Source organism: Aulostomus chinensis, chromosome 11 (assembly GCF_037954235.1).
Source record: "Aulostomus chinensis isolate RoL2024-O1b breed Wild chromosome 11, RoL_Achi_v1.0, whole genome shotgun sequence".
Taxonomy (NCBI): Eukaryota; Metazoa; Chordata; class Actinopteri; order Syngnathiformes; family Aulostomidae; genus Aulostomus; species Aulostomus chinensis.
The window spans coordinates 26364091-26379301 of record NC_141330.1 but is presented as its reverse complement, the minus strand read 5'-3'; the positions used below and the strand labels follow the sequence as shown (position 1 = coordinate 26379301).

The window sequence follows — 15211 nt, the reverse complement described above, 5'->3', positions numbered from 1 at the left end:
CCTTAACAACCGGATGGACAGAAACAGCAAGAGCAACCGACTTAGGACCCCGACTATGTTGGAATGACTTGTTTTTAGCTTTCAGTACTGGACACTCATTTATCCAGTGACCTTTCCCCAAACAAAAGTTACAAGTCGGGTTCATCTCCTTACCACGCCAGCCTGATGAGGTCCTCAACACTCGGCTCTCCACCTCACCACCCTGGCTGGGCGGCCAGTAGAGAAGTCCTCTCTGCGCCCCCAGTCACTCTTCTACCCTGCATGCATTCTATGAGTTAAGGTGTACTCATCAGCTAACACTGCAGCCCCTGTCACCTCACTAACCTGATGCTCGCTCAGGTAGGTGGTAACATGTTCAGGAAGGATATTTTTGAACTGCTCCAAGAGAACACGTTCTCTCAACTCCTCTAGGCTTTCTGCTTCTGAAGCTGAAACACACCGATTAAACTGTATGTACCAATTCTACATAAGTCTGCCCTTCTGACTTCCTTAACCTCCGAAACTGCTGTCGGTACGCCTCCGGCACCAGTTCATAAGCTTTCAACACAGCAGACTTAACTTTGTGATAGTCCTGACTGTCAGCTACACTCAGCGCAGAGCAAGCTTGCTGAGCTTTACCAGTAAATACACACTGTAAAAGCAATGTCTTCTCTGAATCAGACCACTGCCGTGACTGACAGAACTGCTCAAACAAGCAAAAAAAGTATCCACATCCTTCTCACTGAATCTAGGTAGCAACCTCAAGTTGTAAGCTACATCAAATGTGGCTGGGGAACCCCCAGGAGACACTGGAGAAAACTTACCATCCCTAAGAAGGTCTAACCCAGGGGTTCTACTTCCAGAATTCTACTTAATTCAACAGCTTTGTTGAATTAAGTAGAATCAGGTGTTGCTTTTGCTTGGGTGGAATGAAAACCTGCAGCCACACGGCCCTTACTGGACCAGTTTGGACACCCCTAGTCTAACCTGTAACGCTCCTGCTGCAATTCAGCTTCACGCAACTTTGCAGTCACCTTCAGCTTTTCAAGCTCTAACTCTAGCTCCCTAGCGCGAGCCTGCTTCTCACGCTCGCTCTGTAACAGCAAGATCTCTTTCCTCTGTTCAAAGGTCAGCGCACCAAAGTCAGACAAAAGAAAACTTACACCCCCTGATGACACAGGACCAGCAGCTGCTCCCCCTGTGGCCTTATCACTGACTTTTTCCTGACTAGAGCCTGCTTGGCTTGGCAAAATCTGCTTTAACTGGTCTGTGATGTTCTCTCTTGGTCTTTGGAGGCCAAACTAAACACCAAGCTAACCTTCACGTATGAATTCCAACAAAGAGGAAAGAGGCGTGGAGTGGCGTTTCTTCTTTGTATTTGAAATCATACATGAGTATGTGGTAAAAACTGCAACAAAACATACAGACACACATTACTTAATTGCCCAGTCATATCAATGACTAACGATTAGCTTGTTTTTGGCTAATAACAAACAGTTGATAAATTATAATATCTTCGCCAAAAAAATTAAAAAACACACACACACACAATCCTACACATGAATTGACTCACAGCAGTACTTGTCCACAACCGCAGGTTAACGATGTCCCGACTTGAGCAGGAAACAGTTAATCTGACAACGGAGCAATCGCGAGTAAACCGGAAGTGACATCGCGAAACCAGAAGTGACATTACCGTAACAACTCCATCACTGAAAATGCTCAGAACAATCACACAAAATGCGATACCCTCTCTCAGTGCACCATTAACACCATTTTTTTCGCACATAAAACGTACAAACATTTTTCAAATGAATGTGAACTTATTCAGTCCCCTTTGCAATACAGCACATGGTCTGTTAAAGTTGCTATGAGAAACTCCTTCTGATCCTGCTTAGAAAGATCTATCTTATAATGCTTGGCAATTTTAAATAACTGGTCCTGGTGCACTTAGCCAACAGCTCCACGTTTGGGCACTTTACAGATGCCTCCACTGAAGCCATCTTCTCAACAGGACCCAAAGACCAACTAGATCACTACCAAATTGCTACAACACAACACCAACCTATAAAAGCATCCAGCAAAATCAAGCAGCCACCACTGAACCTAAAACCTAAATCAGCAGCTACACAGACAGGCAAACAAACTCTCAATCATAAATAAGCTTCATGTGTGAAGACCTGTCTGCTCGCTTCTTTGCTTGAGTCTCAAGTGGTGATGTGTGGCCACTGACAGGCGTCTGCAGGCTCAACTGGTTGTCGTTGCTCTGTCTTTGTTTTTCTTTGAGACTTGTGGACTGCAGTTGATTTGACCGAGAGACGTTTATAAAATTGTTTGAATCAATTTGAATTTGTCTGACATCACTTTGGCCTTGGGGCTCTGAACATCTGCTCCTCTGCTGTGAACTGACCAGCCAGATGATGTCACCGAGGATCAAAGCTGTCCAGGCAGAATCAAGCCTGTGATGTCAGCTGATCAGTCACCTTCACTGAGGAACTCCTCCCAGTCCATCATCTTGACTGACATTTATTGATCCTTTAACATCACTGAACGTTTCCATGAGAACAGCAGATAAATGTGCCAGACAGAGTAGAAACGGGTTCATCATGATTCCACTCATTTAAAACGTGAAAATCGTATTGCCGTCTTAAACTGAAGACAAACATCAACTGAATAACAATCACTGTGTACGAAGTATCTCTGACCTGAAGTGTTCATTTGGTAAGTTGCCCAAGTCATTTCGACAACAGGATGAAACCAATGACCGCAAATGAGAGTTTGTGAAAAAGTACTGTGGAGTATCTGAAGACATCTGCAGTAAGAAATATGTAGCATAGTAACAGAATCTTGACTGATGTTTGACCAGCACTGACTTCTTCCATGGACTTGGACCGTGTCACGGTGCTGGACCCCTATGAGGTGTGTGGCCCCTCCATACTGAATGGATAGGAGAAACACCTGGAAGTTACACTGCTAACGTCTGTCCTCCACACAGTTGTGCAGCTTTATCAGCCACGTTGTGTTTTGCCTGCCTGGCTTTGTTAGCTTGCTCAGATTCTCCTGAGTTGGTTGCTGTCTCTTGGATGACATGTTTCTGTCACATACAGGTGGTTATTTCTATTGTGTCCTTTTCTATCTGTTCTTGCAGTTGGGAGTTTTACACGATGTTTTAATTTGAAAATGCGCTGGAATCACTATCCCAATTGAAGGGGTCTTTTTGTCTGCAGTACCAAGTCCAACCATCTATCCATCCATCCATCACTTTTCTTTACTGCTTATCTGTTAAGGGTCATGGGGGGACTGGAACCTATCCCAGCAACACTGGGTGAGAGGCAGGGTTCACCCTGGCTGGGACGCCATCAGGAGCATTTCGGGGTTCAGTATCTTGCTCAAGGATTCTTGGACATGGTCATCTGGGGAAGTGAGGATCAAACCAGTGACCCTTCGGTTGCTAGACAGCCACTTTGAAGCCATGCTGCCTGAGTTCCAAGCCACGAATGGGAAAAATGCGAAAATGAGAACCCAAGCATTGTCTCGGATGGCAAAGATGAACCCCAGCCTCCACTGTCATAACATGACAAAGCCGTGCATGTTGGAAATTCAGATTACTTTGTATGTACTTACTATTTACTTTTGTACATATCATTTTTCCCTGGGGTGATGCTGGATGCAAGGCACAAGCGTTTGGCACCGTTGTGAATGAGAGCAGTGTTTTCATTTTGTCACTCCCTTAATAAATTAACATTTGAAATGAAATAAAACATCTCTGACACCAATCAGAGATTAAGTCAGAAGGTCTATCAGGGTATTGACTTTGCTGTCTGACTTCAAACGAAGCAGCAGTCAGAGACTCTGAAGGCGAGTTTAGATCAATGATTCACAACAAGAGTGGATCCAACCTCTAAAATGTCAAAACATCTTAAAGTCCTAAACTGCACTCGGAGATGTGCCATGGTGAATCATCTGAGACTCCATGCAACAGCTGCATATATTCTTCAACTGACACATTCATGTCCCCACTGTTTTGATCCAAAACAACTTGACATTCGTTGTTTCAACAACAAGATATCAAGGAACATGCATCTTTTCTCCTTTAGAAGCAGAGATTGAACAACTTAACTGACCAGCTTGCAAAGAAAATCCCCAAAGGCCACAAGGTCAAAGTCCCTGCCAAATGTCTGCGCTCATCCAACTGCAGCGAAATCCTAAACCAGTGAGACCCATTTATTTCCTTTGAATATTTCCACACAATTAGAATTAAGTGCTTCTCTTCAGTGGTGCAGCCAACAGATGTGAGACTTATGCAAGTTTATGAAAAGTTAAACACAATTCCATCCATCCATTTTCTACCGCTTAGCCTTTTAAAGGTCACGGGAGGATGGATTCATTCACCCTGGACATCCATGGTAGGGCCAACACATATAGACAGACAACCATTGGCTCTCCCAGCCACGCCTACGGTCAATTTAGAGTCTGGATTAACCTGGTCCCCTCTTGATGTCTTTAGACTGTGGAAGGAAGCTGGAGTACTGGAGAGAACCCATGCAGGCACAGGGAGAACATGCAGACTCACACAGAAAGACCTCGGGCCCGAGCTGGGGCTTGAACCCGGAACCTTCTTTCTGTGAGGCGACGGTGCTAACACTGCACCACTGTGCCGCCCTGAAGCAAAATTATTTTTGCATAATTCTAGAAATGTCCAGTCCAGTCCTGTCCTGTCCACAACAGTGCAGGGACTAAACCGAGCACTTGTGTTCACCTCTAATGATGTAGTCATGATTTCCCCTTTTCACAATTGGCTGATCGGTCCTCACTCCTGACTCATGATGGCGTGGGTTGTTCAGGAATTAACTTGAGTGTTACTTTTCATGGATCAGAATGAGGGTGTATTGGATGGACCATTCAAACTGTTTTGGTTTTGCAGATCCTAAAAAAGCGTTTTGAGGCTCCAAAAGAGTTTGAGATGCGAGAGCTCAAGCAGCAGGACCATCAAGAGAATGAGGTATGATGGCAGCTTATGATTGTATCCTGGAAAATACTACAATATCTGAAAGTTGCATGATGAACACAGAGCCTGTGTGACAGAAAATGTTCCTCAACAGCTGAAATATGGTAATGTGTGTTTTTACGTTGGAGTCATTGTATCAATCACTACATTTACATGCATGCTGTTATTTCACAAATGATCATATTATACATCAGTTCCACATTATCATGAACATCATTACATTAATATTATCATAACATTACAGTTATCACAAGTCAGCCTTGTGCCATGTGGCTCTTCTGTCTGTTAACAGCCAGATGGGTAAAGGTGAAACAAACTTCCTGCTACCATGCTAGCAGAATATTGTCATTTTCAAAATAAGACCAAAAGCCTGAGTAGTTCTGGAATATTAGGTGCATGTAAATATTTATTTTATCATATTGACATCCAATCTGTTTTTCACTAAAGGAGCGGCTGCATGAGGCAAATGTGAAACGAGTCAGATTTGCAGATCCACTCGTGTCAGAACATCAAGAGGTAGAGACATCTAAAATATGATTGTACTGGCAGTTACATTTCAATGAATTCTCAGCTCATTCACATGAAAACAGGTCACTTCTGTTTTCACTTTCATTAACTTATCTGCTGTATTGTCTCTTAAAAATCAGAAAGTGGAGCCCCAGTCAAAGGAAGAGTCAGATGAGACGTTGATGTTCGAAGAAATTGATGTTGAACCTCCTCCCAGTTGCAAGGTGAGGTCTTTTATCAGTTTTTTTTAATCTTAGTATAACGTTTCTCATGCATGGTAACAGAACTCTTCTGATTCCTTTAGAGAGGCAGCAACACCTTCAAGCCCACCAAAGCAGACACCCTGAGAAAAGAGGCGATCGAGATCCGTCAGGCAGCAGAGGAGGTGCAGAGGTACAGCATGTAGTTTACCTTCAACCTGTTTTAAGAGGCTCCTCAATATGATCAGTGTCTTGTACATGAAACTGCTGGGCTGAACTGAAGCCTGTGATTTGTCTGAGGGAATTCTACATGCTGGCTGGTCCAATAATACCAGTAATGGATGAAATGGCCTGTGTGAACGCAGCTATGTGGAACTAAATGGTCTTTTTTTGAGATTTCTGTGGAACACTGTGAGTGAAGAGTAATTTGTGTGTGTGTGTGTGTGTGTTGACTCAGAATTCAGTGCCTGTTGGAGGGTGATCATAATCGGGGGCACATCACCACCAAGGAACCGATTAAGGACCAGAAGGCTCCTCAACTCCAGGAAAAAGAGGTGGGTAAAGACCAGTAGAAAGTTGGTGAAAATAAAGGTTACACAACACAAACACAAGGAGGATTAGCCAAAACATTTCTGCTCTCAGTGGCCGAATGACTCAGTGGTAGAGTGGCCGTTGAGTACCTGATGGGTCGCTGGTTCTATCCTCACTTCCTCTGGTGACCATGCCCAAGTATCCTTGAGCAAGATACTGAGCCCCTAATTGCTCCAGATTGCCTTGCGACTGACTGGCGACCCTTCCTGGGGTGAACCCTGGGATAGACCCTAACCCCCCCAACGGACAAGCAGTATAGAAAATAGGTGGATGGATGGATTTGTGCTCTCTGAACACCTTTTTTTAAGGCAAATGATTTTGGGGTAAAAATGTGCTTCACATGTGTATTTCTTGTAGGCTGCTCTGTTGATGCAGAAATATGCCAAGAAAAGGCTGCAGGAGGAGAAAGCAATGAGAGACCTGGTGCGACAGGTGGCAGAGGGACAAAAGAACAACAGAGTAGCTGAAGACAAGTTGACAAAACTTAAGCAAAGTATTGGTAAGCTGCTTGACTTCATGTAACGTGCTCTTATTATCATTTTTTTAAGAGATCCTTTTTATTGAAACGTTTTTTATACAAATTCCACAGTGAAAGAAGTGACCAAGAAAAATCAAGAGCTACTTCGTAAAGCCCTGGAGGAGGCACAAGCAGAACTCATCAAAAAATTTAGAATAATTGGTGAAATCCGCTCTGTTATTTCACTTCCCGAGAAGAGATTGAAGGCTCTTGATGGCACTGAGGTAAGTGAAAGAAAGGATTGGTGTCTTCTCACAGTTCTCACACTTCTTTCCATGTGTCATGGTTTTCCCTTGTGTCCCATGCCAGACTGCAGGCAAGGATCTCATCGAAGAGATGTCCCTGTCCGAGCTGCGGATGCGGCTGTTCCACCTGAAGGAACAACAGAAAAAAAATGAGATAGAGAAAAACGAGCGTCTCAGGCAGAAGCTGAAGGAAGAGGAACAGCAGGAAAAGGAGAAGAGGTTGAGGAAGAAGGCTTTTGATGCCCGCAAGAATGAAGAGGCAAAAGCTGCTGCAATCAGGTCAGGACTACATTGTTAAAAAGGAATATACCCATAAATGGGGGTCAGAGCCCATGTGGGCTGGGAGTGACCCATGTGAGACAGAGTTGTTCCTTTTACAATGAGTCAGATGTTTTGATATGAAAAGGTTGAGCTCTGAGAGACCCACCAACACAAAGTCATGGTAGTTTTGCATGTTACAGGAAAGCTGAGGAGAAAGCCAGAGAGGAAAAAATGAAGCACAATCTGCTAAAAGTAAAGCAGCAGCAGCAGGAGAAGATGAAGAAGATGGCCTTCAATGCTCGCAATAGGGAAGATGCAAAGGCTGCTGCACTCAGGTCAGGATAATGCTATCAAACATGAATGTATCCCTTACTAGAGGTCCGAACTCCTAGACTGGGAGTGACTCATGTGAGGCAGAGTTGTTCTGATTGCAATGTGTCAGATGCTTTCATTTGAAGAGGGTGAGCTCTGTGAGAGACCCAGCACCACAAAGTCATGGTTGTTTTGCATGTTCCAGGAAAGTGGAGGAGAAAGCCAGAGAGAAAGAGATGAAGCAGAAGCTGCAAAAAGAGAGGCAGCAGCAGCAGCAGCAGAAGACCATCAAAAAGAGGGCCCTCGATGCCTGCAAGAGAGAAGAGGCAAAGGCTGCTGCAATCAGGTCAGGATGATACAGTCAAATATGAATGTACCCATGACCAGAGGCCGAGTGGCCTGGGAGTGACCCATGTGAGGCCAAGTTGTTCCTGTTGCATTCAGACAGATATTTTGATTGGGAAAGGTTGAGCTCTGAGAGACCCAGCACCACAAAGTGATGGTAATTTTTTAATGTTTCAGGCAAGTGAAGGAGAAAGCCAGAGAGGAAAAAATGAAGCAGGATCAGAAGAAGAAATGTGTGGAGAAATCGCTGGTGAGTCAAAGGAAAAGGGAAATGGGCAGAGACAAAATCAAGCCAGCCCCCAGGCAGCATCAACAGTCTGATTCCAGAAAACAGCGCCAAGGGGCCAACGTTGCTGCCGACTCATTCGAACTGACACCGTGGGAAAATGGTGACCGTCTGTCACCAGGATTACAGTTCAGAATCTCCATCACCGACTCAAACCCAGGACCCATATTCTCCAGAAGACATTCATTTGATGGAATTGTGCTTTTACCCGGACGTGTTCCTCCTTGATATGGCTGCTTGTGATTGCCCTCCCTCTGCTGTGAGCAGATAGACACTGTGGGCTCCAGGTTGGAGGCCCTGGGTGTAAATGCCTGTGGCCTCCTTATTACTGGCTGCTACCATAGAATGGTTATCAATGGCCATCCGTGCACACAGAATTGTATCACACCACTTGTGTCACACAGGTCCGTACCAAAAAAGAATGCCTGGCAAGATGTCAGTGCTGAGCTTGGACTACCTGGATGGTTTATGAAGTGTGTGTAATTTACAAGAGAGTGAGGGCTGGGCTACCAACTAAGAGGACACATGAAGGAGAAATGGAAGGGGCTCAGGGACTCTTACAGGGACAGGAGCATGTAGATGGGTGGAGGAGAGGGTCCACAGTAGAGTCCCTTTGTGTCCACAAAACCAATAAGTGGTAGCATGGAGCAAGAAGATATGGAGGACAGGACATCAGAGGACAGAGAGGAGGAGGGTCAGGACCTGGGAAGCTGACAGGACCATGGGGCCGCAGGTGCAGCTGCAACTGACCAGGACGCTAAACAGCCACAGGTAGGATGATATGAGATGACACAAATCAATGTCTGACATTTATCAGCAAAGTCTATATTAGTGGGGAAAATTTGGCGCTTCTGAGCCATTTACCCTAAAAGCAGCAGATTGGTTTCTGTTCATGGGCTCCTATTATGTTGGTGTCTTAATATTCGGTGTGGATGCTCATTTCTGTATTGATGCAGACAGTTACGTTAAACCTGAAAGAATAATTCATTTAGTCACCAAACTATGACCATCATGTCTTGACAGGATTGAACTTCCCACAGCCTGTTCAGGACTCCAGACAGCAACCCTGCTCCACTGCACGCCCCCCCGCTGGTATAAATGACCTTCATCTCTGTGGAACAGGCGTGCATTGTCTTTAACGGTCTCATATCATGATGGATGCACATCTGTTAACCCTTGTATGTTCTGCACTGTTGTCTATGCTGTGCTGAATGAAGGAAGGACCCGGACCACATCCAGCTACTGGTTGCTCTCTATTGAAGGCAGGACAGTGGATTTGTCTACACAAATCAACCACAACAAACAAAAACACAATAAGGTTCTGTAGCATGCAGTCTCCTCCACACAGCACACAGGCCTCAAGCTCCTCCTCTCAGCAAATCTGGCATGGGCCGCTCATACATACATGACTAATACAACTCTTGGTATTAACAGCAAAAACACTTTTAAATAAAGATGTGAAAATGAATGAAATATCTGACCAACATAAACCTTCAAAATAATAACTTGGGTTTCAAAGGCTCTTGCCTCCCCCCAGACAGCAGGACCCCCAACCCCTGCCCCATGGTGTCCAACATATCATGAAACATTCACTCCTCTTTCTAACAAATTTTATTTTGTGTTTTAACATCTTAGCATCTTTTTGAAACTTTCCAATGATGTCTCTCTGTTCTTGACACCTTTGAATGGATGTTTGTTTATTAAATCTTATGATCTTTATTTCTTTCAAGGTGCAATCAACAACATTTATATATCCCAGCCCGTCGGTGTCTCACTCATTCCTGCTGGAGTTATCGATTCTACCGGGTACGCTCACGATAGCAGGAAAAAGGAGGACACTACATGTGGCCTGTCTTATTGTGGTACATTTCAGGATGATGTCACACACTAACAATAACAACATTAACCTTCTTCAGAGGCTAAAGTTGCTAACATGCACAGTTGCTATTGTGAGCAAACATCTAAAGCAGAAAAGTGGCCCCCTCAGCCTGAATTTGGACCAGCCTAGAAATGCTGAACCTTTTTCTTGCTCCTTTGTTGGTCCGACAGTCTTTGACATGGAAAACAGAATGAAGCCTCATGGTTCTCAGAGATTTCTCCAGTTAATCCAACACCTGGCAACTCCTGGGGTCTGTTTCACAAAGCAGGTTCATCAAACCCTCACTTTAATCCTGATCTCCGAGTTGATTTACCTTAAGATAGAAAACTCAGAATTTTCGGTTTCAGAACAGTGGATTTGAATCAGTTTGATCAACGTGGAGTAGGTTCACCTGGGGTAAAGCGCGATCACGACAACTCTAAAAAGCCAGCATAAATGGAGCCCCGATCCATCAAGTCACCATGGCGATGGAGAAGAGGAGAGCTTCGTTTATCACGTCAGTGGAGTTGGAAGTCTTGATGCGATCATATGAAGAGTTCAAACACGCGTTTAAAAAGAAGTGCAACACGGCTGCAGCTGCAAGAGAGAGAGAGATGGCGTGGAAGAGCATTGCTGCTCGGGTCAATGCGTAAGTTTTAATGTAGTCCTTTGCAGTCATGATTATTACGGAGGAAGATGCTTACATGGTAGCGCATTAATTTATATCGTTTAGATGCAATACTGCGGGGGAGAAACGCCCTTGGCAGCAACTTAAAATGAAGCATAAAAACATGATTCAAACAGGTCAGACCATCTCAGGGGTACCCCATTTTCTGCATTGTAAATTAAATATTAAGTGGCTGTTTGACTGTGTACAGTAGTTGTTTTATCCCCAACATAGTGCTGGTTTCATACAATAATGTCCTCATTGATATCATGTTCTGTTAAATAATTAAGCCGATCTAAACTAACACAGACTTCTACTCAGCCAGCTATATATGTATATACATACATACATACACATATATATACATACAAATATATATATACACATACATGTATATATATATACATACATAAATATATACATACATATATATGTGTGTATATATACACATATACATATGTGTATGTATATATATATATACATACAAATATATATATACACATACATGTATATATATACATACATAAATATATACATACATATATATGTGTGTATATATACACATATACATATGTGTATGTGTATATTTTATATATATATATATATATATATATATATATATATATATATATATATTTATGTATGTATATATGCACCCATGGCTTTATTTCCCAACAGATTCTGATGGTGCCATTTGCCTTGTGCCACAACAAACAGTAACTGTCAGTAAATTCTTCAAAGATTTTGCTAAATGGCACCTTAAGTCGACTGAAACATCACTCCTCCAGGATGAAGAGGGTGAACAAACGCTGTCTGCTGCCTTTACAGTGGGGGATCCAGAAAGGCCTATAGAAGTCACATCTTGATACATTACTGATTCTTCCTCCATTTCTATTTCTTACCATTCTGGTGGAATATAGAGACATTTAGCCTCCACTGAAGTATGAACACATTCTTGTCCTTCTTAACAGAGCATGGCTGGGCAGGAGGGTCCCTCGACTTCCAGTGCACACGTTGACACAGTGAGATGTTCAGTAAACAGATTCATGTCCAACTGTCTAATCCTCATGTGTTCTCAGTTACCAGTAAAGGAACTTTACAGAGTCCACCTGCTGAGAAAAATTTGAAAAAGTGACAAAGAAATGCAGTACTTGGACCGCCAGATTAGGAAACAGAACGACTGGAGCACAAGTTAGAGGTGGGTGCATGGCTCCAGGTGAATTATGTTAACTACTGGAATGTTAACTGAACCAGCTTTTTTTATTTCTAGGAAATAAAGAAGACCAAATGAAATGTATATTGTGCCTTTATTGGACTGTGGTGGGGAGGATGATTGTTAATTAAATGCCAAAGTGATTCCGGCATATGGTGTCTCTGCCGGCTCTGCCGTCCTGGATAGCTGGCAGGTGGATGGGGTCGTCATCAGGCTCTTCAATTTGTAGGGCAGGGTGTTGCTCTCCTCTAATAGTGGCAATGTTATGAAGAACAACACATGCCACAATCATATCACAGGCCCTCTCAGGGGTCACCCTGAGGTGACGTAGGCACTGGAAACGGGCTTTTAGCAGGCCTGTGGTCATCTCCACCCGGGCTCTTGTCCTGCAGTGAGCCCAGTTGAAGTTCTGTTGGGGGCCTGGTTCAGGGTGAGGGTAAGGGGTCAGCAGCCTGGGTTGGCATGGGTAACCCCTGTCACCCAGCAGAAGGCCATCAAACTCGCCTGTAATGTATAGTGGATATCTTAGAGTGGATTAAAGGAGGGAGACAATTGAATTATATTGTGTAAATCTTTAGGCTGTACTTACCACCTTGCAGTCTGTTGCTCAGGTCAGACTAACGAAACATCCTTGAGTCATGGACAGACCGAGGCCACTTGGCCTCCACATTGGTAAGTAGCTATGTGGCATCACATGTGATCTTGACAGCTCAGAGAATGACCATGTTAGTTGAACTATGATGCAGTCTAGTTTGAAACAGTTGTCAGTCTACATGTACCTGCACGTTGATGCTGTGAATGGACTTGCTCACATAATCAGCTTCACTGAGTGAGGGAGCCGTGATGGGAACGTGTGTGCCATCAATGCAGCCATCACACTGGGGAACCCTAATAGAAATTAAAATGACTAATCCAGTCTGACGAGCCGTTTCAGGGCGAGGCACACTCTTCTCATCGCCCTGCACACAGCTGCTTTACTCAGGTGCTCAGCATCTCCGACATTATCCAAGAAACTTCCGTTTGCAAAGAAACGCAGCGCAACACACAATATTGGCTGGGACGTGAGAGCAAGACTACGACTGGTGATGTTGCAAATGTAAGGACGGAGGAGGTTGTGAATACAGATGATGGACTGTGAACCTTCTTTCTCTGGTTTGAGTTTCCTCCCTTTGTGAAACTCTGTTTTCCTTATTTCAGGGTTAATAGACCCCGAGTTTTCACTAAAGCTGCTTTGTGAAACGGACCCCAGGTCCCCACATCAGCCACAGTCAGTACCCCCAGCATCCAAAGACAAACTGTAACATACACACATACACACACGCGGTGCACAACTGATACATAATCACACGCTCAGACATTTATTTTAAAATTATAATAAACCAAATGGTAAATTTGCACTGGAAATTCTGCAACCAATGTTTTTCTTTTTTTTTCTGTTGTTGTTACTGTTTTTTTTGGTTTTGTTTTTCTGCTGTGGTTGTTGTTGTTTGTGTGTGTGTCCCCTGTAATTCCCTCTGTTCCAAATGGACAACAACAGTTCTTCTGATACTGGCAGGATATCTTCACTAAATCCAAAGCCGTGATGAGAACTGTAAAGAGTATAAAACACATACACAAATACAATAATCACTCGATACATATTAACCAAAACAACAAACAAACAAACAAACAATATTCCTGACATATCCTCACATTACTTCCACACACTGTATAATATTAATCTTACCTACATATAAACTATATTTACACACATTAACTTAAAACACACAGATCAGACAAACTACAGCCTCACAATAACAATAGTAATCTGCAACAAAACATTTAGACCTTAACTCTCATAACATCCAAACAAATTCAATGTACAAAACAACACAATCAAAAAAACGGCATTACAACTGTACCTTAGTAGCTGCCTGTAACTTTGGGAGGAAATTGAATGTTTGCTTTGTACTTCCTCTTGAAGCTCTGTTACTTAGTACAAACATACAAAACCGTTGTATCCGCGAACTTTTGAGTATGTGCGCAGGTTACATATGTCCGTGCGGAAATCGAGAACAAAAACAACAAAATTTCCGCCTCAGAGAACTTTGGTTCCTACCTAAAATAAATAACTTAGAAACTGCGCTGAAACTTACACAGAGGCAGTTATACCCCCCCCCCCTTGTCTTCCCTCTCCTGTCCCTGTTCTCTCTTCCTCTCCACTCCTGAGCCTCAGTAGCTTTATCAGTGAACCAATACCATTCCTAATAAAGTTAAACACAAATGGCCATAGGAGGAGTTTATCAGATTCCTCTTTGCAGGATAAACCTGCTTCAGTTCAACAAGGCACCAGGAACATTGAGACTTCTTGCCCCAGCTACTGAACGGGACAGGTTAAAATAAATAAATAAATAATCGAGGGAAGGGCTGCAGAGGGGAAGCAGTTGCTGTCCACATGAACGTTCACACAGTGAAGCACTGGCACTCAAAGCACCTGGGCCCCGTTTTAAGCAAGGCAAAAGCTGGTGCTTGGTGTGGTGGAGAAATTATTAAGATGGACACATTTGTCCCGAGAGGCTCAGAGTTCTGGTGAGACGAGAAACAACACTCAAACACAATGAGCACGCGCGGAAGAAGAATCCACAGAGTTCAGAGTCACTTGAGCTTTTATGCATTCTTTGTTACCACTGCAGATGAACAACCACCCACCCTCGAGGTTCCCTTTTAAGGTTATATGAACATGTAATCTGCTGTGACTTTGACTCAATAGACATGGACCCCTGGATTTACTCGCGAAATTGAGCCGTGCAATATGATGGTCGCCATGTATATTATTCATTCTGCATGTATTTATTGTGGTGGCAACTGCATTCCACAGGTCAGCTCCTGAATCCCAGTATGTTAGTCATCAGTCCAGATGCAGTTTTGCATAGCATAATAGACAGAGCTTTTATGTCGGCTGCAAGCAGGAACCACTCTGGTGAACAGCTGTCTTCATTAGTAGGTGTGAGTGATTGAAGAGAACTGATTTTCTAGGGTTTCACATTTTTACTTACACATGAAAGACATGAATCTTTGCTCAAGCCAATGTACAGACAGTCAGCCTTTCTCCGAGTGAAGTTTGCGTGCACCGTCGTCCCGTCATTTGCAAACTCTCCTTCAGTGTTGACTAAAGTTATGTTTCAGGGGAAGTGGGGGAAGGCAGCTGACAATTTCAAGCCCCAGGTGGAAAGACACACTGTA

The 15211-nt window shown here is 43.5% G+C and overlaps 1 protein-coding gene across 4 annotated transcripts; it reads left to right on the top strand.

The window, feature by feature from the left end:
- Positions 1-2592: 2592 nt before the first annotated feature.
- LOC147253878 (cilia- and flagella-associated protein 99-like) lies at positions 2593-10445 on the top strand. 4 transcript variants are annotated; one of them, XR_015118608.1, is made up of 14 exons: positions 2593-2700; positions 4077-4192; positions 4904-4981; positions 5435-5503; positions 5635-5718; positions 5799-5887; positions 6152-6248; positions 6643-6784; positions 6875-7026; positions 7112-7326; positions 7509-7643; positions 7826-7966; positions 8143-9022; positions 9275-10445. XR_015118608.1 is itself a non-coding variant. In XM_086219223.1 (13 exons), exons 2-13 carry the CDS (start codon positions 4154-4156, stop codon positions 8477-8479), a joined length of 1578 nt encoding a protein of 525 aa, XP_086075349.1. In that variant the 5' UTR covers positions 2593-2700; positions 4077-4153; the 3' UTR covers positions 8480-10445. The 4 variants fall into 4 exon arrangements, 3 of the variants coding, with proteins under 3 accessions (XP_086075349.1, XP_086075350.1, XP_086075351.1); XM_086219223.1 differs by having other exon boundaries at positions 8143-10445; XM_086219224.1 differs by having other exon boundaries at positions 2601-4192; positions 8143-10445.
- Positions 10446-15211: the final 4766 nt, after the last annotated feature.